We start from the raw sequence: 26,414 nt of genomic DNA, 5'->3' as shown, positions 1-26,414 counted from the left end.
AAACTTAACGAAATCAGTTTTAGACAAGTTACTTTGTTCCTGCTTACATTTGGTATCAGATTTATTTTTTAAACTTTTAAATATGTTGTGCTTGTAAATGACAGAAACCCACATAAAAGCTTACATAAGGAGGGAGAAGAAAAGCCTCATCTTGGAGGGACCTAGTTTGCCAGAATAGGACTGTAGGAGTAAACTGTCCCACTGGGGACTGAGGTGAAGGAAATCCTTTTTCAAGAGTACTTTGAGCTTCACTGGGATTCTCTTTTGTTTGTCCTCTTCAGCTAGATTAAAGTGTGTGGGATTTCTTGTTGTATTTCTAGAGAGGGAGATGCTAAAGGTGTAAGCAGGAAAGTGCTGTTGGTTTCTAGCCCTGGGAGCATTGGTCTTGGCTGCCAGGCAGGGCTGGTACCACCCAGGGCCGTGCTTGCCATCCGAGGCAGGGTGCCACGTGCTTCCCAGAGAAGAAGCTGGGAGCTTGGTTCCATTTAAAATGTCCAGTTACAACCAGTTCTGATACTGAGCTTACCAACTCCTCCTTCTGTGTGTTCAGAGGAGGTTTGAGTCCCTCAGGTGCCTTGCCCAGAACCCTGAAGAGCCCTGTCTGCTTCCTGCTGTTCTTTGCTTTAATTCACATTTCAGTTCAGGCAGAGTTATTTGCGGGATGCTGGTGTGCTGTGCTGGAAGGTTGTTCAGGCTTCAGCTGTACACGACAGGTGTGACCCTTGGAAGTGCTGGGAATTGCTCTGCTAGCTGCAGCAGCAGCTACGAGGCCAGAGATTCCTCCTGGAATTCCTTCTGGCTCTTGGCCAAATCATCGTACCCTGAGCAGTTCTGTAAATCCCGCCACGTCTCCCTAGGTTAGAATGAGCATGACCCTCTCTTCCCTGCTTGGAAAATAAACATTCCCACTGCTGCAGCTCTCTCCACAGTCTTGCTGTGTTTCTCACAAGAGTGAGATCCAGAGTACCTGCATGTCATGAGAGTGATGCTGTGTGTTCGCTGGGCCAGGCTCTGGCATCATCCCAGAATGGTGCATAAAAGAAGAGTTGTGTAAAATATAATGCTAATTGAGAGTGAATTCATTTTCTAGGAATGGCTTATGACCTTTCCAGGAGCTTGCAGTGCTCTGTCGCCAGACGGGCTGGAGGTTATTGCAAGGCTTTGGGTAAGATGCTGTTGTGAAAGCTGTAAGGAACAACCTGCTATGGCAGGACCTGATGTGGTGTGTGGGTTTGTGCTCTGGAATTGCTGATGAGCAGCAGTAAACCCCAAACATACACAACCCCGAAGTCCACAGCAGCAGGGCCTTGGGACCTGCTTCAGTAAGTAGAGGTCCTGTTGGAGGCAAGAGGGAGAAAAGGGGCCCTGGGATAAAGCCACACTGACTGATCCATCATCATCAACCTGTTGCATCATACAGCTGGTAAAAGGGAAACTGAAAAGGGAAACTGGTTCCTTTGAAGGGTGTGAGGGAGATAGTGGTACCAGTTAGCCACGCAAGTGTGTCCAGTCGGGGGGAATTACCAGGTGGAGCAAATCCTTACAAATCCATGCACACAGAGGACACCATTTCATACCAGCCCAGGTCTGAACGCCTGATCCCAGGACACTCAGGTGGTTTATGCCTTCTGCTACCGTGGTTTTCTTTGTTTCCCTCTATCAAGGATGTCGTCTGTCATTCCCACACACACATGTGCCATGTGCTGTATCAAAGGACAAGATGGGCCGTGTCCACTGTGGCTGTCTGCAGCAATGGGACAGCGCTGAGCACTCCGTGGGAGGGGACCCTGTCCTGTCACCTGGACTGCGATCGTGGCGCTGAGCCAGCCGGAGAACGGCACGGGAAGGACATGCAGAGCACAGCGTGGATGTACATGGAGATGTAGAAAGCCAATTTGCATCTCAAAATAGGAATAAAATGTGATAAAGCTGTAATTAGGTCATTTGAAATTTGATGTTAATCTTTTGAAAATGTATTTGAAGTGCTGAAATGAAGATACAAGAGCAGGTTATGCAGCTCAACAACAGGAAGAGTCAAGAATGGTTTGGAGGTTCTGTTAATAATTTATCATTCTTTAATTGTGTGGTTGTTGGGTTTAATATAGTAAGTTCTTTGTAAATATGATGGTGAAAATCATTCCTATTCCTTCTTCCCTCCTCGTTGTACTGTTGGCTCATTTTGGAGCTTCCCCTGTGAGCGTTACAGTTGTTTCAGGATGTTTGCCATGCAAAGCAGAGCATGAAAAGGTAATGTCAGGGTACTATCAGGATTTCCATGTGTTTATATATTTATATATATCTGTAAAGACTACATGAAAATGGTACTGTGACTGAAAATGAGAACCAACCATTGATCAGTATTTTTAGTGAGATCTGAGCATGCTCATGCAAATTACAGTGAGAAGTTACCTCAGGTTTAAAGATAAGTTATATAAAACGTTATATAAATGGGTGTCACAATTAAAGCAAATAAAACACATGCAGTGCTCAGGTTTGTATTACTGTGTATAAATGCATACATGGATGTATAAACACACACAGGTAGAGGTAGTTATTGCTGGACAAAGTTAATGATGTTGCCTGGGGCTTTGCTGCTGTTTAGTTTATTTGCATTTATCTGTCATTTAGTCACACATGTACGCTGCCCATCTCCAGCCTGCTCCTGCCACACGTGTGGCTGTGGATGTGACACGCAGGATGAGCAGATCCTTGATGTGGTCAAGAGGGGTGAGAAGGAACATGAAATTCAAGGGAGTGGTGTTGCTCCAAGTGTTGTGGCTTTTGGAGGACAAGTCACAAAATTAAAAATTCCCGAGGGATCCATTGGTTGCAGGTGTGAGTTTGTAACAGGCTGGTGTTACAGGCAGTCTGCTGAGCTGTGGGTGCTGCACAGCTGATATTACAGCAGTGGTATTTGTAGTAGTGTTCCTGTTGGAAGGAGAAATGGACTGACAGGGTCAGGGCAGGGCTGCGGTCAGTTTGTGAGGCTTTTACATAATGGCCGATTTCCTGATATGTATGTGCTTATTTCTAAGGGTAATTCCTAGAACTGCAGAGGGCAAGACATGAGGGATACACTTTACCATGCAGTGCTTGGTGAACACAGGTTTGTGTTGCAGCACAGCTGATCCTGGCTCCTGCTCCTCAGGGCTTGGGTTTAGCCCAGCTTTTGGGGTTCCTGCTGCTGTGGGGCTATCCTGGGAAGGTGGCCTACCTGCTTGGCCACTTGTGGGATGCCATTCCTGATAGAGATGCTTTTCATCTTCAAATCCTTGGGACAGCAAAGGAATGCTGAGGTTAAATCACATCTCGTTCACAGAGCTGCCTGCTGCCACACTGGGCTGGTGGCTGCCAGGGCTCGCTCAGAGCAGTCTGCCATGGGAGCTGGCTGCGTTGGCCTCTAGGGCCTGGACACGTCCTGGTTTGAGAGCTGGCAGTGCCCACCCTCCTCATCCCTCGTGGATGCGTGATGTGTTACGCTGAACCTTGGAGCTGTGACCTCATTCTGTAGGGTCTCAAGGAACTGAGCAGTGAGCCACGGCTGATTTTGGGGGTTCTGACTTCCAGCTTTGAATAACAGATTTGTTGCTGGTGTGCACAGGTGCTAGTTAGGCCACATAACAGTGTGATGCTGGCAAAGACTAGGGCTGTGCAGTAGTTGCAGATTGCTGTGGTCTAGAAACTTCATTTATTTCTCTTTGATTGATTCCTTTTTTCCAGGGTGGGTGATATTTCTATGATGTCACCAGTTTGTTTTTGCTGAGGAAAAAAAGGCACGTGCTAATAGTAGATATTTTTATAAAGTAGTTTGACCTGTGCTTGGGCAGAGGGTGCCCTATGAGTGAAAACACAGGAAGGCTGGATTGCAGTGCTTCTCTGTGGAGGATGATTTGTGCTGGGTTTGTACAAGGCTGTTCTGACAGTGGGCTGTTCCCGTGGGCTGCCTCCTGGAGTTCTTCATGGAGCAGTGGTCAACAGCTGAGGTGACACATTGCATGAGGAAGAAGTGCTGAGACACTAATATCACAGAGTTCTGTTGATCATACAGTAATGCAAGGATTATTTTCCCTGAGACAATTATCTTTCCTACTCCCTTCTGCACTTGCCAGGATATAGCCTGTGGTTTCTAAAATGATCATGAAAATCAGTCCATTCCCAGGATCTTTTGTTCACTATTACACTTGCCTTCAGTGCATGTGAGAGAATGCACTTCATCGCTCCATCCCTGTTGTGTGCAGCAGATAAACAAGGATTTATTTGATCAACCCAGCACTAATTCCATAGAGGAGTTTTGCAGTCTGTGTGGCGATAGAAGAGGAGGTTTTTGGGGATCTGGAGTTGCCTATGCAGACTGGGATGAGCTGGGATGACCCGGAGGGAGGAAGGCTAAAGGGCAATTTTATGCATGAGTCCACTTTCTGGTGTATGGCCACTAACCCGACCCAGCATTTACATCCAGGCAGAGCCCCAGGGCCAGGACTCTGCCTGCAAGGACCCTTTACTCTGTAAAGCTCTCAGTGACCTCAGCAGGAAAAGCTCAGTGTCCACCCCACTTGTTTTTAGATCTCAGCCATCGGGGAGCTTAGTGTGAGAAGTTATTCTGCTGACAGAGGCTGTGGTTAGGAGTGTCCTGTGAGGATGACAGGTCTGAGGACATTGAGCCTGTAAGGTGAGTGTCAGGCTAGTCCATGGAGTGAAATGGACTCCATGTTCTTCCGAGTCTTTTCCAATGTAAATGATTCCGTGATCCTGTCATTCTCCTGGGCCAAGAGTCCTGTGTGGGTCTGTGGGTGGAGGGGATGCTGTGCTGGTGGCACCAGGCTGGGGAGATGAGCTGTGGGGAAGGGCCCTGCACTGCACCCGGCCATGGCTGCGCAAGGGGAGCCAGGGTGTGTGCTGCCCACTCACTGGCTTTGTTTCTGAATCCTGTAGAGTGCAAAATGTGTCTGTTCAGGTGTATCTGTCTGAAGTTCTGTAGCAGAAGAGTGGAGCTGTGTCGATGGAGTCACGCTGAGTGGGACGGGTGCTGCAGCTCTGCCGGCTCTGCGGTTGCTGGCTGGCACCTGCACGTCAGTTGAAGAGGAAACAGAAACCATACATAGAGAACAGAAGGTGACTGGTGAAAGGAGTGGGAGAGAGGAAGAAAGCAGCAGAGACAAGACATGTGCAGACCAGTTCACTTTTCACACCTGCAGACTGCTGGCTCAGCCCTGAGGGCAGGAGCTCCGTTGCCCTCGCAGCACCCTTTGGGGCAGGGCTGGGATGCACTGTGGTGTTGTCTGCTTTGTCACCTTCCCCTGCTCCCAGGTCGGGATGAGTCCTTCTTGCTCCCTGCAGTTGCAGTATGGCCATCCAGCCTGGAAAAAATTTTGGATATGGCCAAATTCTTTTGTGGACCAGTGCCACTTCTCTCAGTGGAGTCACACAAGGAATAAACGAAACCTAAGAGAATGATTTTGAGAGGAGGGTTATTTTTGTTCTGTTTGTTCAATGGAGTTCTTGACCTTTTGGGTTATATTTGGGCTTCGCAATTTTTTCCTTGAGTTTTGCTTTATTCCTGCTTTTTACCACTGTCTCTTTCTCTGGTTCCCTCCCTCTTGGCTTATTTCCCATCTGCTTTTGGGAAACCTAGTGAAGAGAAGGAGGAGAACAAACATCAGGGCAGCTGTAATCACACAGGGCTGAGCAGTTCTCTGCTGCACAGGCTGAGCCCAGTTTTCAGCAGCAGCGCTGTGACACAGTAGTGAGTCCACAGGTGTCCTGTGCCCAGCTCAGGTCCTGCACGTGGCAGAGGATGGGAGTTGACCTGGGCTGGCACTGCCAGGGAATGGGGCAAGAGATACGTTGCTGTGCAAAAAACGGCATGAAACATTCTCCCCAGTCAGTGATGAAGGTGCTTGCCTCTTCAAGGTGTTGCCTCTGAGGTTGTCGAGATGACAGGCATTGCAGTCAGCTGGAACTGTGTGATTGATTGTTGGGGTCAGTCTCTAAGTCTTTAATCATTTTAAATTATATGACATCAAGATTGAACAGAATTTTGAGTCGACATAAAATAATTAGGGGCAAAAGAGTCTCATCCAGCACTTGTCACCCTGTGTTTCATGAGAGTGTCGTCTGCCAGCAGTAGGGATCAGAAGAGCTGGACTTCACTTCTGAAGCAAGGTGTATTTCCTTGTTCTGTACATTCCCTCAGTGAGAAGAGGTTGTTGTAAAATATAATTCGTTCTACACTAAGCAGTAATTCTCCTTCAAATTATATCTTAATAAAAAAGAGAACATCTTGGGCAGTCTCTGATTTAGGCACACTGCATTTTAAATCTGTCCTAATTACAGTGCTCATCGCTTAACATTCATTTAATGAAGATCCTCATTTATAAGGACAAGGTTGGCAAATAGGAATTAATGCCATTATAACATGTGAGTCTCCCAAAGGAAACAAATCAAAAGCTCTGTGAAGGAAATGAAACCTTATTATTTATAGCAAGGCAAAGCACAGAGTCACCAGCCATTCATTTGTGTATCTGGCTCAGGGGCCTGCAGCAGATGTGGTTTGGAAAGGACAGTGCCATGCTGCCGTGGCATCGCTCCGGCTGGGACACCGCTTCCTTCGAGGAGCCCCCAGTGCAAGGCTCCTGTCTTGCAAGTGGATCTTGGTTTTGTTTCGGTCTCAGTTCCTGGTTCAAGTCCAGACCTCCTCTCATCAGCCCCAGAAGTAACCATAGTGGTTCATCAAGGCCCCAAAAATAAGGATGGAAGGAAGACATCACAGTTGTCTTGGTGGATCTGGAATATTGTGGTGGATGCACATCTCTGCTGCTGTCATTTTGTCTCATGCTGGTATCAGAACTGCTTGGTTTGAAGGAACGCTGTCAGATTGTCTTCATAGGTGTTGATTTCAACACACACAGTAGGTGGATGGTTCCACTGGCTCCTTAAAATCCTTGGTCATCCTGAGCAATGTTTCACTGATGGAATTCAAGTGATGGCAGTGAGAGTTATGTACCAGCCTAAGAGCCCTTAGGGTACTGCAGGCTTGCACAGGCCCCTGCAACCCTCACAGGTATCTCCTTCCAGGAGGGTCCAAGTCTCTGGTGACTCCAGTGAATGGCTGGAGCTGTGCCAGGGGAGGTTTAGGTTGGATATCAGCAAAGGTTCTTCCCCAGAGGGTGCTGGGCACTGCCCAGGCTCCCCAGGGAATGGGCACGGCCCCGAGGCTGCCAGAGCTCCAGGAGCGTTTGGACAGCGCTGCCAGGGATGCCCAGGGTGGGATTTGGGGTGTCTGTGCAGGGCCTGGGTGGGACGGGGTGATCCTTGTGGGTCCTTTCGAGCTGAGGATATTCTATAATTTTATGAAGCCTCTGAAGGCTCTCTGTGTGGGCAGCACAGCCCAGCTCTTGCAGAGAGCTGGGCATTTCAAAAGCACTCACTCAGTGTTCATTTTACAATAGCAGCCTCAAGGCCATGGGACTGGTGTTGGTGGTACTGCCTGCAGGGGGAAACTGAGTCAGAAAGCTGAGCTCATTTCCTGGGATGAAGAGCAGTCCAAGCAATCTGATGAGCAGTGAGGATTTTCCCTGTTCCTGCATTCGGGTGTTGCTGAAGCTGCTGGGCTCCTGGCAGGTGCTGTGCAGATGCTGTTCAGTTTGCAAAGAAGGCCTTTCCCTTTCCCTCCACATTTGTGTTTCTGTGAGCGTATGAGAGGTGATGTGAAATGCTGGCTGTCCAGTACAGCTTGAGTTCTCTCTCACTTAGGCCTTAAATAAAGAAGTCCATGCAGGGGACCCTCACCCCTGAGCCCACACCAGCACATGGGTTTCATCTGCTGTCCTTGGTCTTGGGTCTCCTGCTGAAGTGACAGCAACGTGTGTCCCTGTTCTCCCGAATGACTCCTGAGCTCGCTGCTTTGCTTTAACCCTAGCTGACAGCAGGCTTCAGCTCTCCAGAATTTGTTTCGTGAAAACATGTGACTGATTAGATGAGACAAATTCTTCTGCTTAGGAAAAGGCTTGTCTGTTTGCTCTGGAGCACTGGAGAGCACACAGGGGAGAGCCCTGGTCAGAGTTCACCCTGTAAAGCCACCAGGAAAACAGCCCGGGAGACATGATCCCATGGAACAGCTCATTTCCTAGCTCTCAAAACGGTAGCCCTCTTTCCCCTTTTCTGTCTCTTTTTCTCTTGTGCTCACGGTGTTGGCTGTTGCATTTCGGGATGCTGGGATGTGGACACAAGAAACTGCTGTCACTTAACATTGGCCTGGCATCAAAACATGAAGTGTGAGCCTCTCCACTGCTGGGAAGTGCTGCTTTTCAGCAGGACCCATGGCGCTGTTCAGGTGGTGGAGGCTCCTGGAACTGGACAGGTGTCTTCTGTACAGATGACACCTTGTTGTTAAGGAAGAGCATTACTGTGCAACACATGATCAGTGACACACCGAGGAATGCCAGTCGTTAAGGGATGGGGATGAGCTCAGGTTAATCAGTAATTATTACCTATAAAAATGCTGTGAATTCTTGAATGTGCTTCATGGAGCTTTGATGATTTGTCCTCATGGGTTGGGGTGGAGCAATGCTGGGAAGGGAAGGGAAGGGAAGGGAAGGGAAGGGAAGGGAAGGGAAGGGAAGGGAAGGGAAGGGAAGGGAAGGGAAGGGAAGGGAAGGGAAGGGAAGGGAAGGGAAGGGAAGGGAAGGGAAGGGAAGGGAAGGGAAGGGAAGGGAAGGGAAGGGAAGGGAAGGGAAGGGAAGGGAAGGGAAGGGAAGGGAAGGGAAGGGAAGTGTCTTTACTGCTCTGTTGGGTGCTGTTGGCTTGGGAAATAAACTCAGGCAGACCTGCTAGACAACCCCCATCATATCCACAGGGAGTATCCGCTCTTCTTGTACAGAGCCTGCTTCTCATTGGGGGTACGTTGGAACACGTCAGCAATGGAGAGGAGACAAAGTGGTGTTATGCCTTTGCTACAGTGGATTTCCCTTGCAGGGAGTTTTTATAGCCAGATGAATGCTGAGCTATGTCATCCAGCAGATTGACTTGTGTATTCCCAAAGGAAAACAACCAGACGCAGTTTGTGTGGTCAGTGTGGTGTTTAGCACAGAGCAAAGGATCTGCCATCCTCCCCAGCAGAGCGTGCAGGTGCTGAGCATCCCCGGAAGCCACTGTCATTCCCTCCTGCACTGACTGACAACTTTCACCCAAACCCCGCTGCCTGTTTGCACACCCTGTGTTTCACCTGTGTGCTGAGTTTGGAATCCTTCTCAGGAACAGATAAAGCATGTGGCTTTGGTTGGTTTCAGGGGTTGGGATGTTAGCCTATTTTTTCTTTGGCTCTATTTCTGTTTTCCTAGATTTGATTTTCTTCCCCAGCTAAGAGTGTTTTTCTTGTTGATTTTATTTTCTCATATTTTTCTAAACTTGTCTTCTGGTTGATAATGGAGGTGACGTGGTTTTGATAGAACAGATACTACCTGGGTTAATTTTTCTCCTGAAGCTACTTAAAATGTTACCTCCCTGCAGATGACAACCCAAGGTTGCCAGAAACATTCATGCTATAAAACCAGTTCAATTTACACACCTTTTATTATTGTTGCCTGCATAACAAAAAAATCATTGTTAACTTTATCAGAATATTGAAACTTGAACATCTCTTCACTGCAAACACAGAAGCAATTTCATTTTAAAGTGGCAAAGGGCAGAGTTTCTAATAAAAATGTAATTTGTAGCCTCTGACTGCAAAAGCTTCTAATGTGCTAATTCTCCTTTAAGTCTGTGTAACATGGGTGAGATATCAGCTTAAACAGCTGCATTATCAAAGTCTTTACTTGTCATTATTATTTTTTTTTCCCCACAACAGTTTTGGTAAAATTCAAATACATTTTTAATAATGTTTCCCTTTTATCTCATTATCAAATTAGTTTTTACACTGCCTCAACTTGAGTTAAATCACTTAACGACCATTTAAAAATCAACCATTAGGTTGGTTAAAATTGTTCCAACAAGATATTCCTGGATGCAGGATAATTGATCTCTTAGGCCATCTTTGCTGTGTTTGGGCAGGAAGGTTTCCTGAGCTGCGAGGGATGGTGGTGGCTGCTGCTCCAGCATCCCACATCCCACATCCCTGCCCTGCACTGCGCTGCAGATGCATCATCCCCACTTCCCAGCTGGCACTGCATGGCTGCAGCCCCTCAGGCATTAACAGCCGTGGGACAGCAAGTGAGGGCCTTTGTGGGGTGTCTGGGAAGGGTTTTCTCTCACAAAAGAATTGTCCATCCCTGACACAGCTGCCCAGGGCAGTGGTGCACTCTGCATGCCTGGAGGGATTTAACAGCCACGTGCATGTGATGCTTGGGGACGTGGGGCAGTGGTGGCAGTGCTGGGGAATGGTTGGGCTCGATGGTCTTTGAGGGCTTTTCCAACCTAAACAATTCTATGACTCTGTGATTCTGTCCTTCACCAAGGGAAAATTCTTTCCTTCCAACCTGCCTTGGGACCCCGATGCTTTCCCCAGGGACGTGTTTGGTCCTGCCAGATGCCATCATTGTCCCACAGTTAAAAAGCAGCATCAGGAGATAATTTGCAGTCAGAGACCTCCCCCCTGGGGGTGCTGTTGGGGACACCCTGGCTGTTCTCGTGCCCCTCTGAGCATGGTGCCCGTGCTGTGCCAGCGTCACCATCTCTGCCACGGAGTGCTGGAGCGTGAGCGTGGCATTACTGCCTGGGGCTTCCTGTGGCAGTGGGGTCCTGCTGGGCTGGTAGCACACTGGTCTGGAGTGTCTGGGACTTTGGAAATAGGCTCCTGCTGGTAGAAATGGAGCAGCTCAGTCTGCTCCTGCTGCTGCTGTTCCCAAGGCTACTCCCTGCTCTGCCTCCTGCTACATGTCCCCCACTCCCTGCCCATCCTTGGCCAGCTCTGCCTCAGCATTCCTTTGCTGAACCGGGTACCTCCAGTTCCATCACACTGGTGGGCCTGAATAATCACCCAACAGTGCTACTGGGAGCTCTTCCCAGTTCTTCCCTGACAGTGATAACACACCCAGATTGCACTGACACTGCTGTGGGGGCACTGCGGGATCCTGCTCCCAGCACGCTGCCTGGATCCCGAGCACACTGCCTGGATCCCAAACACAGCACCTGGATCCCGAGAGCACTGCCTGGATCCCAGGCACATCACCTGTGATCAAACACTGGCTGTGATCCCGTGCCAGCTGCCTCTAGACCCATCTGATCATTTTCAAATGCTTGGTTTGAGTTTTTTTGATGTTTGTTTCTCCTGGGCAACTGGGGCTGCGAAAAAAAATCTGGAGGGACCAAAGTGGAGTGTTCTCATGGGAAGAACCAATAGATGCAAACCACAGAGTGCCATTTGTGCTGGAATTCGGGGGCTGAGGGGGGGGACACCACTGTTCAGTCACTGTAGATGACTTGGTTTTCTTCAGCTGGAGGAATGCTTTGATTCTATATTATTGGTAATTAACCACCCTGAGAAAAAACACAGTAGTAAATTGGGCAGGAGATGCTTCAGAACCGGGCCCTGACTTCTACCAAGGCTGGCAGTCCCCTTCTGCTTTTTATTCCCAGGTGGAAATGCTCAGACCAACCCAAGGGTCAGTCACGTCCCCCTGCTACCCAAATCTTTCTCTGTAAAGCCAATACAGGCAGTGGGAAACCTTGCTCCTGTCCGGGCAGGAGTGGTTGCCTGGGGCTTTCTGGCTTTAACTGTGGAAATTCAGCCTCCTGTGCCTATTTCCATGTGGAAGCCCACCAGCAGTCCTGCTGGTGGCAGTACCTGGAGAGCCAAGCTCTGCTGCTTGAGAGGAGCAGCACAGCCTGGAAGGGGTTGATATTTTGGTTACTGATGTCCCGAGGCAGTTCAGCTGGGGGATCCCTTGGACAGTTCACACTCCCAGTTTCCCACACAGCGAGGGCAGCAGCTTCTCCCTGTGAGCAGCTGTTAAGTGGCCAAACGTTATTCCAAGGCTGTGCTGTAGTTGGAAAAGTTGACTGTGTCTTCCAGGGGCCCGCTGGAGTTTGAGGTCAGTTATTTTTGCTTCTCTGCACTGTTCTTGTCAGATGTTTCACTCGCTCTCAGAACAATGGCTCCCACCACACTGCAGCCATCGCCCTGTGCCACAGCTGGCCAAACCTTCTCCCATTCAGTGCCAAGGGTCTCATCTCCTCCATACAGACTTTTCAAGCCCTTGTAGAGAGCTTAATCCATACCTTTACTGAGCTTAGCAAACTGAATCCAGTGGCATAAGCAGCTGACACTGCTTTGTGGGTAAAGGAATCCTCTACATTCTCTTACACTGGCTCTAATCTGCCAGGGTTTGTTTAAATTTTCTACTGATTAGTATTTTTCAACTAATTTTTCTGGTGTTTTCTACCAATCCGATATTTTTCTCTATATATGTACAGAACTCTGAGGATTGGATTGTTGTGATTATGATTTTTCCTGTCGGCAAACTTCAGTTTTCTGTGCTGGCTTCCCAGGGACACAGTAATTTTGTATTTTTTCAAGTAACTGTTTAATGAAAAAAATCAGCCAAATTTGCAGTTGCTTTGACACAATTCCAAAAGAATGATTTCTATTCCCAGTCTGGGTTCACAGAGATGAGAGTGTCTCTGGCTTTGGTTGCAGAGCCTTTCTCACCCCAGGCTCTTTGTTTTGAAGGGAGCTGGCTCCCACATTGGCAGCTGCAACAGGGGCACCATACCCACCAAGGTTTCTGGCAGGATCTTATTTTGACACAACATTTACAATGGTAATAAAAGAGATGTGTTTCTGTATCTTAGCTAGTTTGGCCTTTCCCAGCATGGTTGCAGCCTTGGTTTTGTTGCTGCTGTTCTCTGACAGCAGGTGTGTCTGTGGTTTGTGATGGTGTCGTGCACCACGGGTGCCTCAGGGTCAGCAGGGGTTTCAAAACCACCTCTGGCAATGGGGGCTCACAGTGCATTTTAACAGCTGCTCCCCTGCCCCAGGTGTGCTGTGTTGGTTCTTGGACACCTGCACACCCTGCCAAGGGCACCCCAGAACCCTGAGCTGCTCAGGGAGCGGGTCCAGGGACTCGTGTGGAAGGGTGGGCACAGGATGGTGTGTTACCCCTCCCTTATCAGCACCCAGGTCATGGCCTTCCTGCTTCTGGACCAGCACCAGGTGCTGCTGCTGTGTCCACCCTCTATGAATTTCTCCCATTGCTGAACCGACTTTTGGACGTGCTGGTGTTGTCCTGCAGAGCTTGAACAGAGTGAGAATGATTTGAGAGGTTCTATGAAGTACTTGGTAGAACTGGGTCACGCTGCTGTCTGGCCTTTGAGAGTGGAGCAACCATCCTCTGCTCTGCTTCCTCCAGGGCAGAAACAGGAGCTGTAAACTCTGCATTCCTGCACTCACCACTGCTCAGCACTGCTGGTGGAGTGCCAGGAGGCAGAATGTGGCCTTGTGCATGGAGATGCCATTGCATGACCCCTGCCCATGCCTTTTCCCTGCCAGAAAAGCAGTGTTGGTGTTCTCTGCGAGCTGAGGAGCACTGGGAGGTGCTCTCTGCTCACTCAGAGCACTGGGAGCTGTTCCCTGCTCACTGCAGAGCACTGCAGTGGGCAGCATTTCAGGTGGTGAAGCAGAGAAAACCCGGGAGAGCTCTTGGCACGGTGCAATCCGGCCTTGCCTGGCTGGTGCTTAAGGTGCCTTTGATGCCTCTCATGGGTGCTCTTGCCTAGCTAAGCTCCCACGGAGCCAAGGCACACGGGATGAATCTACAGCACCCCACTGAACTCTTCTCTGTGTGGTACCTTGCAGCCTGGGCTGCTCCTGACACAGGCAGCAGGAGCAGAGTCCCCTTTGCTCTTCCTCTGTGGGCAGGAGCAGCACCGTGCTGGGCCTGGATCTTTGGCTGGCTGATTGGCACTTGGACTGTGCAGCAGCTCCTTGTCTTGGGTGCTCCAACACTTTGCTGTGTGTTCGGCTCCTCCCCAGCGCTGTGCTGCCGTGGGATTGTCCGTGGGTGTCCCCAGGGGCTGTGGGTGCTGCTGGTGTGTCCCATCCAAACCCACCTCAGTGGCCTCCCGGCACAGCCCATCCCCTTGGCAGCCGGCAGTGCTGAGCTGGGTGTCTGCTTCACCTCCTCGTGTTCCTACAGTGCAATAGAGGTGGCACCCATGGAATTTGTGCACGTGGTATCCCTTGCCAAGATCGCTCTGGCACTTCACAGCTGCCCACACATATTTTGTGAAGATGTGTTTTGTTAATCAGGTTTACGTGGGATGGTGCTGGGAGAACTCTGTGTGAGTGCAAAATGGTCTCCTTGGGAAAAAACCATTCTGTGGGACTCTGCCACATTTTCATGGAGTTCCACAGTGGCCTGCTAGTGGGCTTCTGGCTGGCAGCTTTTGTAGCAACACCTCAGGGATGTAGGCTACATAAACCCAGTCTGTACCAGCGTACAAGGCCCCCAAACCTGGTTTGGACAGAGCTGCTGCTGGTCAGTGCAGCTGCACAGGGCTTTCATCACTCACTGTGTGCTTGGAGATGGTCGGGCTAATGTCAGATTCACCTTCTTGTGTTCCAGCTGTGTCGGTGTGGAAGAAGAAGAGGCACCAGATATTGACATCTATCATTGTCCAAACTGTGAGAAAACCCATGGAAAGTCGACCTGTAAGTACCCATGTGCAGCCAGTTCCCCACACACAGCAGGGGCGGGGCATTTGGACAGCAGGAGCTTTTTATTTTGGTCATTACGAAAGGCACGCCTAGGTACCATGTGCCATAAATACTGGGATTCAAACCAGAGGGTGAAGAAAGATGTTAGTGGGAGGAAGCTGCGGGTTGGATCCTGGAGCTTTGGCTGCAGCCTTAGGCATGTGTGTGAGCTCAGGCAGGGCACTTACCTGGGCAGCTTCAGCCCCTGGCCCCATAAAAGCAGTGTCCTTCCTTGCAGGAATTGTGCTGACACTCAGTAATGTGGGCTAGAAAAACCCTTTGGAGGCAGCTAAGTGCTAATACAGGGAGTTTTGGAACCTAAATGGTGTTTTCTGACTGCAGATGAGACGAGTAAGAAACAGTTTGTTGTGCTTGGCCTGGATATAGGATTGCAGCAATTTCCATGTCAGTCAAAATTGTAGGATACACTGAGGGTGCCAGTTCTTCAGTTCTTTCACAGGAAAAAGGTTCTCCTGAGCAAGTGACAGTTGATCTCAGTGGGAGTTTTGTCTGGGAGGGAATCGTGGGATGTGTTTGCTTTGGTCAGATTAATTCACAAATTCTTTCTATTATACAATGGAGAAAAAAAAAAAGAAAAGAAACCAATCCTTGTGAAAGATGAAATGCTTTGCTTGAAAACCAGTTATTATAAATAAGCAACAGTGCTAGGGAGGATCCTGCTGCTCTGCAACCTCAGGGCATCCTGCAGAGGAAGAGCACCATACTCATCTGCAGGAGCTGAAGGAATCCTGATGACCTTTTATGTAGTGTGAAATAAGGGGCAACTGGAAGGTGACTCCTGTTGAGTTAAAATTCAGAATTTTTAACCCAAGCAATTATTTCTGTATTGCCTTCATTGTTAAAGTATAAAAAATTTCCAGTGGGAAAGGGGAGGAGTCTGAAGTGTCTGTTTTGTGGGCAAAAAAGGGAATCATTTTTCCACTATGATTTTTTAAATATCAGATGTGAACTGGAAGCCTGAATGACCTGCAGCTGTTCCTGTCTCCCAGAGGGTCCAACTGAGCAGTTGGCAAAATCCCTGCTGTGGGACTGGTTCTGAAAGACTTAACAAAATCAATATGTCCCCAGAAAATGTTCTGGTTTGAAAGAATCAGCCTTTCTCGTGTTTTGTTGGAAGATTCTTGGTTACACAAATAGCCACAAATTCTATTGAAGTGAATGATTTGGGATTGGCAAGGGGGTGACTGCAGACACTCCCAGACTGCTCCTAACCCAGGAGGGAAGCAGCAGCACAGGATCTCCGGCCTCTGAGGGTCTCAATGTATAACATTGAGATGGGTCTGACACTTTTCATTTCTTTCATTTTGTTTTGAATTATAAATTATGAAAGGCACCTACTTTTCAGTGCAAGGGGGAAAAAACCCAGACAGAAACAGCAAAAGCCTATAATCAGGAATTGAATATCAATTCTATGAAAACTGAGGTGCGTCATCTTAGAATTCAAGACATGGCAGTTTTGATGAAAAGATTGCAAGTTTAATATACCAGTTATGATGAGGAGAGTTGAATTGACAACAATATTCTGATGCTTTTAAAAAGGTTTCTGTCTATCCAGTTATTTTTATCCAAATAAAAATCCACTGCTCTGTCCCAGAGCCTGGCTCATGCAGCCCAGCAGAAAGTTAGCTGGAGCACAGTTCCAACAACCTGCCACAGGCAGGGACACCTTCCACTGTCCCAGGCTGCTCCAAGCCCCGTCCAACCTGGCCTGGGACACTTCCACAGCTGCTCTGGGCACCCTGTGCCAGGGCCCCCCCACCCTCCCAGGGAACAATTCCTGCCCAATCTCCCATCCAGCCCTGCCCTCTGGCACTGGGAAGCCATTCCCTGTGTCCTGTCCCTCCAGCCCTTGTCCCCAGTTCCTCTGCAGCTCTCCTGGAGCCCCTTTAGGCCCTGCAAGGGGCTCTGAGCTCTCCCTGGAGCCTTCCCTTCTCCAGGTGAGCACCCCCAGCTCTCCCAGCCTGGCTCCAGAGCAGGGGGGCCTCAGCCCTTGGAGCATCTCCATGGCCTCCTCTGGATCACTCCAGTGCCTCCACATCCTTCTGATGTTGCAGCCCCCAGATCTGGAGGCAGCTCTGCAGGTGGGGCCTCAGAAGGTGTCCCTTGACCTTCTTCCCTCTGGGGATGCAGCATGGTGGAAATACAGACCAACATCCCATTCTGTAGGACAGCAAGGACACTTTGTTTTCTCCCTCTGAATACACCACAGACAGTTTAATGATGTACAAGACCAATCATCAAAGAAGTGGAGTGCAAAAATTCTATTCAAGCATAAATTATTGCTGTCCTTACCTTGCGTTTTGGTGACAAGGTCACAAACTGCACAGTAGTTTTCCCCACTAACGTGTAGAATCACGGATCCCGTGGGAAAAGGAGGCTGTTATGCTGCAGCCCCTCCTTGCAGGGTACAACAGGCCAGGGAAGTTAAAAGATGGATGAAGTGAAGGCGGGAGTGGCTTGGCTCATGAATTCCATCTGCTGGGAATTTGCATGGAGGACGTCCTGCTCAGGGCCTGGGTGCTGCTGGGCTGTCTGCAGGGACATCACTTCCTCTGCTTGTGAGCTGCTCCAGGACCTGTTCAGACCCGTTATCCAGCACTATCAGCTTGGTAATAAAGGAGTAAGAGTTGTTTCAGCGCCAGTAGTTCACTGGTAGGATTTAATTATTGTGAGATTAGCAAAGGGAAACACAGACATCAATTGTCTGTTATGCAACTTGTCTGGATTTAAAAATATACATGTATTTCTGGAGCTCGCCTTCCACTAGATATGTTTTCCAGATGTCAAATTTAAAAATCATTTTCCTCTCCTTACATTTTTCCACATTACCACTGTGGTGAGTAGCTGCTCTCAGAAGATTGCTTCCTGTCACATGCCATTTTAAGCCATTCCTGTTTAATGAAATGTGTAGGGACTCCTCTTTGGCAAAAGTCATCCATATTCATCCAACATTTTCTGACATCATTTCAATAAAATGCAAGGGCTTCATTTGGGCAGGCTTGGCTCATTTTCATAACACAATCTGAAATGCTCAGTTTGATTGCTGCCTTGTTTGCAGCAGTGAAAATCAGGAGAAATCCTTTGGAATCAGTGGAGTTACAGAGCTGCAAGTGAACCAAAGGCTGTGGCTGGCTTTAAGGAGTTACAGCCTTTAGTGTGGATCAGTAGAGAGCTCACAGGGTGCTTCTGGGTGTCCCTGCTCTGGTAGAAGCACCCTGGTCATGGTTGGAACGAGATGGGCTTTAAAGTCCCTTCCAACTCAGTCCTTTAGGTTGGAAATACTCCAAGGTCACTGAGTCCAGCCTGTGACTGATCACCAGCTCGTCAGGACCAGAGCACTGAGTGCCACATCCAGTTGTTCTGTGAACACTTCCAGGGATGGGGAGTCCACCACTTCCCTGGGCAGCCCCTTCCCATGCTTGACCACCCTTTCATTCTTCCTGAGCATTCAGGTTGATGATCCCTTCTGCACAAATACGTTTGAAATAATATACGTACAATATACCTGTGAACTATTCATTTTGAGATACCGTTTTCATAAAAATACATTTCCTTTTTCCACTGTTGGCTTTCCCAGAGGTTAAATTTGGATCAGAAAGATCTGCAGAAAAAGAAATCCGTGATAAATTACAAAAAAGTAGCTTTTCTGGCCAAAGCTGGGATCTGTTGCACATGGGCCTTGAGTCCTCACTGTGGTGTTCGTGGTAAAGATAAAATATAGAAAGCATGGTTGAAAATGGCCAAGGGTCGAGTGTTTGATGTGGTGTAATGGACAACAGCTGCTGTCCAGGAGAGAGCCCCTCCTGGGGAATGCTCTGGCAGCGAGGAATCCAGGCTGCCTCTGCAGGACAGCTGGATTGGGGCTCATGGCAGAGCTGGATGGGGATGTCCACGGCTGAGCTGGATGGCGAGGCTCATGAGAGAGCTAGATGGGGGTCCATGGTGGAGGGGGATTGAGAGGCTCATGGCAGAGGTGCATGGAGAGGTCCATGGCAGAGGTGGATGGAGAGGTCCATGGCAGAGGTGGATGGAGAGGTCCATGGCAGAGGTGGACACCTGCCAGCACCTGGTGCTGAGGCAAACAGCTCCCCAGAGGTTTTGGGAGAGTTGCAGTGAATTTGTTAATTCAGCACTGATCTGTCGCCTTTCCTTCCTGACACTCTGTGCTATCTGAAGGGTAATAAAGGAACGTGCTTAGAGGATAAGCTCTTTAATTTTCCTGTGGCAAGTGACACCTCTTTCCCTGGGACTTGCACTCAGAGTGCAAGTGCAATCAGCACACTCGTGGTGTTGATTCAGATGTGCTGAGAGGGGGAGGAGGCGGAGGCTGGAAAGGGAGGGAGAGGAGGAAGGTTTGGCATTCAAGCCAGGCTTGTTTCCTTTGTTACCAGGAGCATTGAATTAATACACTAAGCCTGAGAGTCATTAAGATAAAGAACTAGCAGCTTTAATGAATATCTCCAGCTAGGCTGGAGCCTGCATGGAACTAATAAACCCAACATGCTTTGTGCAAAACCTGGGATGGACTCACTGGGAGACGTCTTTCTTTGAGTTATTCCAGGGTTGTGGTCGGGAAAGCAAAGTTTGCTCTTTCCAAATCTCATGTATTGTAGCTCTGGCCTCCAGATTCCTTTCCTAATGGAAAAGTGCGTGGATCTGTGTGCGTGCAAAGAGTGAGGAGTGGGTGCCATCCGTGAGGAATCTGCTGCCTTCCCTCACTGTTTTGATAAGAGGTCTGGACTTGGGGTGAAATACTGAGTTTCACGATGTAAAACAAGGGTGGAAAATGAAAGTACGATGTGACATATGAAAATTCTATTAACAGAGCCTTTAAAGGATACAAATATGGAAAAACCTGTTTCCTACCAAAGTGAGTTTCTCTGGACATGCTGTGGAAGCAGGAACAGCTGAGGGAGATAGTGCTGACTCAGGGAAAAAGTGGGACCAGTTTTTCTTGCTTTGTGTTATCCAGCTGTCAGAGGCAGGGTAAAACCACACTGAAACCTGACTGACTCACGTGTGCTCATTGCTGCTGGCCCTTTATCCCTGATGGACTGTCCTGTGTGTCCATCCCTCACTGGGAGCGCAGTCAAGGGGCCTCAATCTGTCATCAGCTGCAGGTCTGAGCCGCAATAAATTCCCTTCCCTGTGATTCTAGCAACTAACTCCTTTTCCTTTTCCTTTTCCTTTTCCTTTTCCTTTTCCTTTTCCTTTTCCTTTTCCTTTTCCTTTTCCTTTTCCTCTCCCTCTCCCTATCCCTATCCCTATCCCTATCCCTATCCCTCTTCCTTTCCTCTTCCCCTCCCCTCCCCTTCCCTTCCCTGTCCATGCTGTGTGCAGGGCACAGCTAAAATCCCATCAAACAATGGTCAAATCTGGCGCTGCTGGACAGAGCTTTAGGCTGAGGCAATTCCTGACAAATGCACTCACACAGATCCATTCTGCAGGCTGTGCCACGGGGCTTCCTGAGAGTTTCCTGCCGAGGATGAGGGTCAGTGTGGCGAGCCCAAGGTGTCCAGAGCCGGTGTTTGTGTGAGGCTGTGCAGCTCAGCAATTACCCAACTGCTGCCCTCATGCTCCCAAATGTTCACTGCTCACTCTGTAATGCATCTTCAGCTGCACCACAATTGTCTAATGGGGCATTGAGAGCAATATTAAAATCTGCAGGGCACCATTGGGGGGGTTCCCTCCACTCTGCTCATGTGAGAAATTAAGTGAAGATTTGTCCTTCCTGCCAATGTCTCAATAATTGTCTTCAACTTAACATAGCTGTCCAATTAATTCATTTTCAGTGAAAAAGAAAAGAAATTGGCACAAGCATGATACCGGCCAGACAACAGAGGTCAAGCCTGTACAGAACGGGAGCCAGGTGTTTATAAAAGAGCTTCGAAGTCGGACGTTTCCCAGGTGGGTTTTTGGTGTGGACGGGGTGCAGGGTCCTGTGAGGCTGGGGGTGGGCTGTGCTGGAGGCACTGCACAGTACTGATGATTAAATCAGTGCTGTCTGGTTGCAGATGTGCCAGGTTCTCCCCTTTTTTGCATTTGTGCAGCTGTATTCGGATCGCTCAGCTGAGCCCAGTTCCGGTGGATTTCCACAGATGCTAGGATTTGGGAAGGCAAGAATCATGGAATCATTGAATGGCCTGGCTGGGAAGGGACTTTAAGGCCCATCTCATACCACCCCTGCCATGGGCAGGGACACCTCCCACTGTCCCAGGCTGCTCCCAGCCCCAATGTCCAGCCTGGCCTTGGGCACTGCCAGGGATCCAGGGGCAGCTCCAGCTGCTCTGGGCACCCTGTGCCAGGGCCTGCCCACCCTCACAGGGATTCCAAACACTGGATTCCAAACATCCAATCTAAATCTTTCCTAGTTTAAAACTCTTCTCCCTTGTCCTACCACTATCTGCCTCTGTAGAAAGTCACTCTTGCTGTTTTTTATAAGCCCCCTTTAGGCACTGAAAGTGGTTCTAAGATTTCCCCAGAGCCTTCTCTTCTCCAGGCTGATACAGAGTGTGTTTGGCTCCTAGAACATCCACTTTTACAAGAAACTAACCCACTTATTGCATAGAATTCTCCAGTTCTCAAAATTCTAATGACTTTGCTGAAGTCTGTCCCCATCTTGGACAGAACAACGACATGCTCAGTTGCTGGGTGACAAAGGCTCTCTCACTGGGGTAATGAATGGTGCTAATTGTTAGGTGACATGTCCCACATGTTATTAGGCTGCTCCACAGCCATTTGCGAGAGCGATCATTTTCTTTTGGCTCTTTAATGTAGGCTGTAGCCAAATAAATCCTTAATTATTAATAACTAATTATTTTAGAAGAATCCTTGGGGAGTGGCAAAGTAAACACAGAACTTATTCCTTTTTATGGAGAATTTAACTTCACATTTAATTTAAGATACTAGTCTTAGGCTTAAGGTAAAAACTGACAATAATTCTGGAAGGTGTTTTGCAGCTTTTACAGATGTGTTTTGCTGAGCTCAGAATCCAGCATTTTTACTCACCTGGCTGTTTTTATTGGGGCCTGCAAGGTTTTATATCTTTGCTGGTTATATATATATATTTTTTTTTTTTTGTAATTTGTAATTTGACAGGTTGCACAGCTCATTTTAAAAAAGATTTATAGCCCAGGCAGACTGATTTCAGTAACCTCAGGTGGCCTCTGAGACTGCAGTCACACATACAGGATCTCTGAGTCACTCCAAAATTGTTATAAATAATACAGCCCCCTGTTTTTTCTCTTTGTTTCTCATTACTGTGTGCATAAGAAAATCCTGCTGCCAAATGAAATCTCCTGAGACAGAAGGGTTTGTAGCACAAAGATATGCCTGCAAGATCCGGGCCTCGGACACGAAGTCTTGTGGAGAAATTTTGTCCTCCAAAGCAAACGAATGAGATGTGCAGATGTGGCAGGCCAGGCCTGGGCACTCGTCACCCAGAGGGTGCTGGGGGGAAAGGGGGCTTGGACCAGGAGCATCATTGCTGGCTCCCAGCACAGGGCAGTGAATGACAACCCCCAGTGAGGGCTTGGGAGGGTCTCAGGTCCAAAGGAACACTAAAGAGAGCAAAGAGGCAAAAAATACAATTTGTGTTGTTCTGCTCTAAAATGTTTAATACCAAAATAGCACCAGAATGGCAAGAGTGGCAGTGATGACAATTAAATTGATTCTTCTTTGTGAGGGTGGGGAGGCCCTGGCACAGGGTGGCCAGAGCAGCTGTGGCTGCCCCTGGATGCCTGGCAGTGCCCAAGGCCAGGCTGGAGCAGCCTGGGAGAGTGGAAGATGTCCCTGCCAACTCAAAATGATCTGCAGAATATTTCCTGAGCACGTTATTCGACTGCTTTAAAATGACTTGCAGAGCATTCCTAGGGCTGTTTATTTGAGATTGGGTAATGTTTTTAATCTTACCTTCTTTAGACTGAAACGTTTAACACTAATTCCTTTAGCATTGATCGCTGGTAGCTCGACTGATCCTACGGCTGAGGAGAACGGTCTTTTACTGTAAGACGTTATTTTAAGACTTCCCAGTAGCTGGAGCATGAGGCTTGAGTGATTGACGTTGCATGATTCTATTGTGCCCTTCATGCTTTGGAATAGATGGGGTTCTGGCTTATGTACCTAATTTGCATACAATTCCTTTTTCATAGTGCCCTCCTTTCAGCAGTGAAGCGCAGAGCGTTCCAAACGCAGCGTGGAAGCCCCTCACCATTGAATCTGTGTTTGTTTTTGCAGTGCTGAAGACATAGTGGTGAAAGTGCCAGGCAGCCAGCTGACAGCAGAGTACCTGGAGGAGAAGGGCTTTGCAGAGCCCATCCTGGTGCCCAAGAAGGACGGGCTGGGCCTGGCTGTGCCTGCCCCCACCTTCTACGTCAGCGACGTTGAAAACTACGTTGGTGGGTACTGGCATTGGACTGCTCAGAGCTCAGCTGCTGTTTAGAAATAATCAGTTGTATAGAAAATTGTAAAATATATTGTAAAATATTGTCTGTGCCGTGAGCTGTGCTGGTTTTCGTGTTTGTTATGTAGTGGGAGCTTGTAGTTAGAAATTAAGTCATTCTTCTTGTGTGTAGCAGGGTGGCAGTGAGGCTGAGCCAGCCTGCACTGCTCTCCACAGCTCTGCACGAGAGGTAACAGCCAAAGTATGCCAAGGAATGGTTTTCCCAGGGAGATGACTGCAAAAGCACCATTTGATGGGTATTTATGTACATACACATCTTTCATGGGTGTATGTCTATGTGGGTACACACACAAGCAACAGGGAGGGTCCAAGGCCTGAAAAGGTCAGAAAATCGGAAGATTGAGGTGTTTCTGGACAGGTTACCTCACCCCCAAGCATAGAAAAAGGGGCAAGGCAGGCTGTCCATCAACCTTTTCTCTTCACTGAATTCATGTGCAGGGCCAGAGCGCAGTGTGGATGTCACTGATGTCACCAAGCAGAAGGATTGCAAGATGAAGCTCAAGGAGTTTGTGGATTACTACTACAGCACAAACAGGAAAAGGGTCTTAAACGTCACAAACCTGGAGTTCTCTGACACCAGGTAAGGGTCCAGCCTGCTGCATGGAAATTACTACAGATTTATTTTGATTTATAATTTGTATTTAATTTATTAATTTGTATATAACATTTATCTATGCAATAATATAGCTGTACACTATACTATGGGTTTACTTTTGAATTATATTACTATTACTTACATAGAATTATATACAAATCACAATTTTAAATTACTGAACCCCACATTGTATCTGGGATACATGGCTGGGTTCAGCCTCTGCCTTCCCCAGTGCTTTTCCTCTTTAGGGAACATTGTTTAACCATGGGGTAGCAGCTTCTGGTTGCTCTGACTTTAGGTGTAGGGTAACATGTCACTGGGTGTCCTTTGAGGAGAATAACTTTGGAATTCAGTTGTAACTCTGTAATCCTACAGCATGTGTTGTAGTTCTGGTTTCAGTGCTTTTGCCAGGTAACCTGTGATCTGCCTGGCAGCAGCTCAGGGTCAGGGTGATGCTGACTTCCCAATGGCAGGCTGGGGGTGATGGTGCAGATCAGAGGGATTGGATATTAGGAAGAAATTCCTCTCTGTGAGGGTGCTGAGGCCCTGGCACAGGGTGCCCAGAGCAGCTGGGGCTGCCCCTGGATCCCTGGCAGTGTTCAAGGCCAGGTTGGACATTGGGGCTTGGAGCAGCCTGGGACAGTGGAAGGTGTCCCTGCCCATGGACTAGATGGGAATGAGGTGATCTTTAGGGTCCCTTGCAGCCCAAACCATCCTGTGAGTCCATGATTAGCTGATGTCAGTGCTGAGGGCACTGCCTGGTGCTCTCTGTAGCTGTGCTGCCGTAACTGAGCCGTGCTTTCCTTGCAGCAGTGGGCAGGGGCACGTATGAGATACAGATCATCAAAACTGTTCAGGTCATTTTCACAGGCCCTGTAGTCCTCTGGGGTAGCTGAGGCTTCCAGAAGGGAATCCAGAAGGGATCCTTTTGCATATGAACATGCTACACAGGCAATAATGAATGTCAGCAGAAAAACAAAGAATGGTTGTTTTGGGGAGCATTCTGCTTCAGCACGAAGGCTTAAAAACGAAGGCTGGTGGATAATGACAAGCTCATTTTCCCAGGCATTCCCCTGATCCCTGTAGCTGGGATTTAGTGATGCACACCCACTGCTGCAGAGAGCAGCTCTACCCACTGCAGGTTTGAGACCACCGGGATCCTCGGCAGAGATTTTTTCAGCTTTCTGCCATTATCCCCAAATAATGAGATGTCTTTTCTCCTGAAGGACTGCTGGAGCTGTCGTTCATACACTGCTAATCTAGACATTAATAGCAAATATTTTATTTCTTAGCATAGACAGTGACAGTTTAATTGAATGCACAGCTCCATCTTCCGTGCCGTGGAAATGGAGCTGTTGTCATCAGGGCTTGACACTGAGCACAGATGACATGTGGGAGCATTTAGTATCAGTTTGAAGCGCAGATACTCTTACTGATGTGGTATTTCAGAGTGTCTAGCAGTGAATCTTCACCTCCTGCACTTTCAGCCCAAATTTTGGACTATTTTGGACTAATTTAGCACATTCTGGGATGAAACACTTAATACCTGGTTGTCATGCCACTGCATTGTCTTAGCTGTGACTATAGTATATGTTATATATTTGATAAAAACATAACATATGAATGATATAAATAAATAAATAGGAACATATGTTCAATGTGAATGAAGATAACAATTTGTATAAATTTAGATACATATCCAGTAAGAGTATGTTCTTAATGTAAATAAATAGATTCATTCATATGAATTATAGAAATAGATATAATATATCTTGAATTTTAAATATATTCACATTATCAACCCAAATTAGACTTTTTCCTTCTTCTGAGTTTTTAATATAATTTGGTCAATCTAAATAAGATCTCTGATTTTCAGCATCAGATCAAGACTTATTTATCCATAAGCATTAATGTTATTGTTATTTGGTTTATTAATATTAAGCTTAAGTTGCTAATTTTTAAGGTTTATCAGATGGTTTCTGTCAAAGGGCACACATTTCACTTTCTCTTCTGAAGGGGGCTGGAAAGGTGACTGTGGTAACAGGAGTGCTGGTACCTGAGCCTGCGCAGCAAGAGGCAGGGGCTGGAAAACTACAAACAGCAAATATTTGATCATAGATGATACTGCTGAGAGAAAGCAAAGGATTGCTGTTAAGTCATCACACTTAAAAACCCTAAAATCTCTGTCTGTAAACAGTTTTTCCCAATTTTGTGAATGAAGAGCAGTTCCACTGCCACGAGAGGAGCTGCTCCGGTTTGCCATGCGAGCGTTAGTCACACCCTCCTCTTGCCGTACCGGGGTCCTTGTGCTCCATTTTAAAAGCTGCCTGTGTGTTCTCCATTCTCTCTGTAAGGATGTCCAGCTTTGTAGAGCCTCCTGATATCGTTAAGAAACTGTCCTGGGTGGAAAATTATTGGCCTGATGATGCTCTGCTGGCTAAGCCCAAAGTGACCAAGTACTGCCTGATCTGTGTGAAGGACAGCTACACTGACTTCCACATAGACTCTGGGGGGGCTTCTGCCTGGTACCACGTGCTGAAGGTGAGGGAGTCTGGCTTTTGGGTGTATCTAGTACCAAACTCAGTTTTATACACAAAGACCATCATAAAATTCTCTCCAAAATTCAGCTCTCAGTTTTTTTGGTCATT

The 26,414-nt window shown here is 47.9% G+C and overlaps 1 protein-coding gene across 2 annotated transcripts in view; it reads left to right on the top strand.

The window, feature by feature from the left end:
• PHF2 (PHD finger protein 2) overlaps nt 1–26,414 on the top strand; it is a 60,422-nt gene that overhangs the window by 12,920 nt on the left and 21,088 nt on the right. For both annotated transcript variants that reach the window (XM_048315654.1, XM_048315653.1), the window contains exons 2-6: nt 14,559–14,644; nt 20,503–20,617; nt 22,946–23,106; nt 23,610–23,751; nt 26,121–26,307. In XM_048315654.1, the coding sequence (XP_048171611.1) occupies nt 14,559–14,644; nt 20,503–20,617; nt 22,946–23,106; nt 23,610–23,751; nt 26,121–26,307 (691 nt within the window). The remainder of the gene's footprint in view (nt 1–14,558; nt 14,645–20,502; nt 20,618–22,945; nt 23,107–23,609; nt 23,752–26,120; nt 26,308–26,414) is intronic.

Source organism: Corvus hawaiiensis, chromosome 11 (genome assembly GCF_020740725.1).
Source record: "Corvus hawaiiensis isolate bCorHaw1 chromosome 11, bCorHaw1.pri.cur, whole genome shotgun sequence".
NCBI classification, from domain to species: domain Eukaryota; kingdom Metazoa; phylum Chordata; class Aves; order Passeriformes; family Corvidae; genus Corvus; species Corvus hawaiiensis.
The sequence above is the reverse complement of the archived record's forward strand: the minus strand, read 5'-3'. Positions and strand labels throughout refer to the sequence as shown.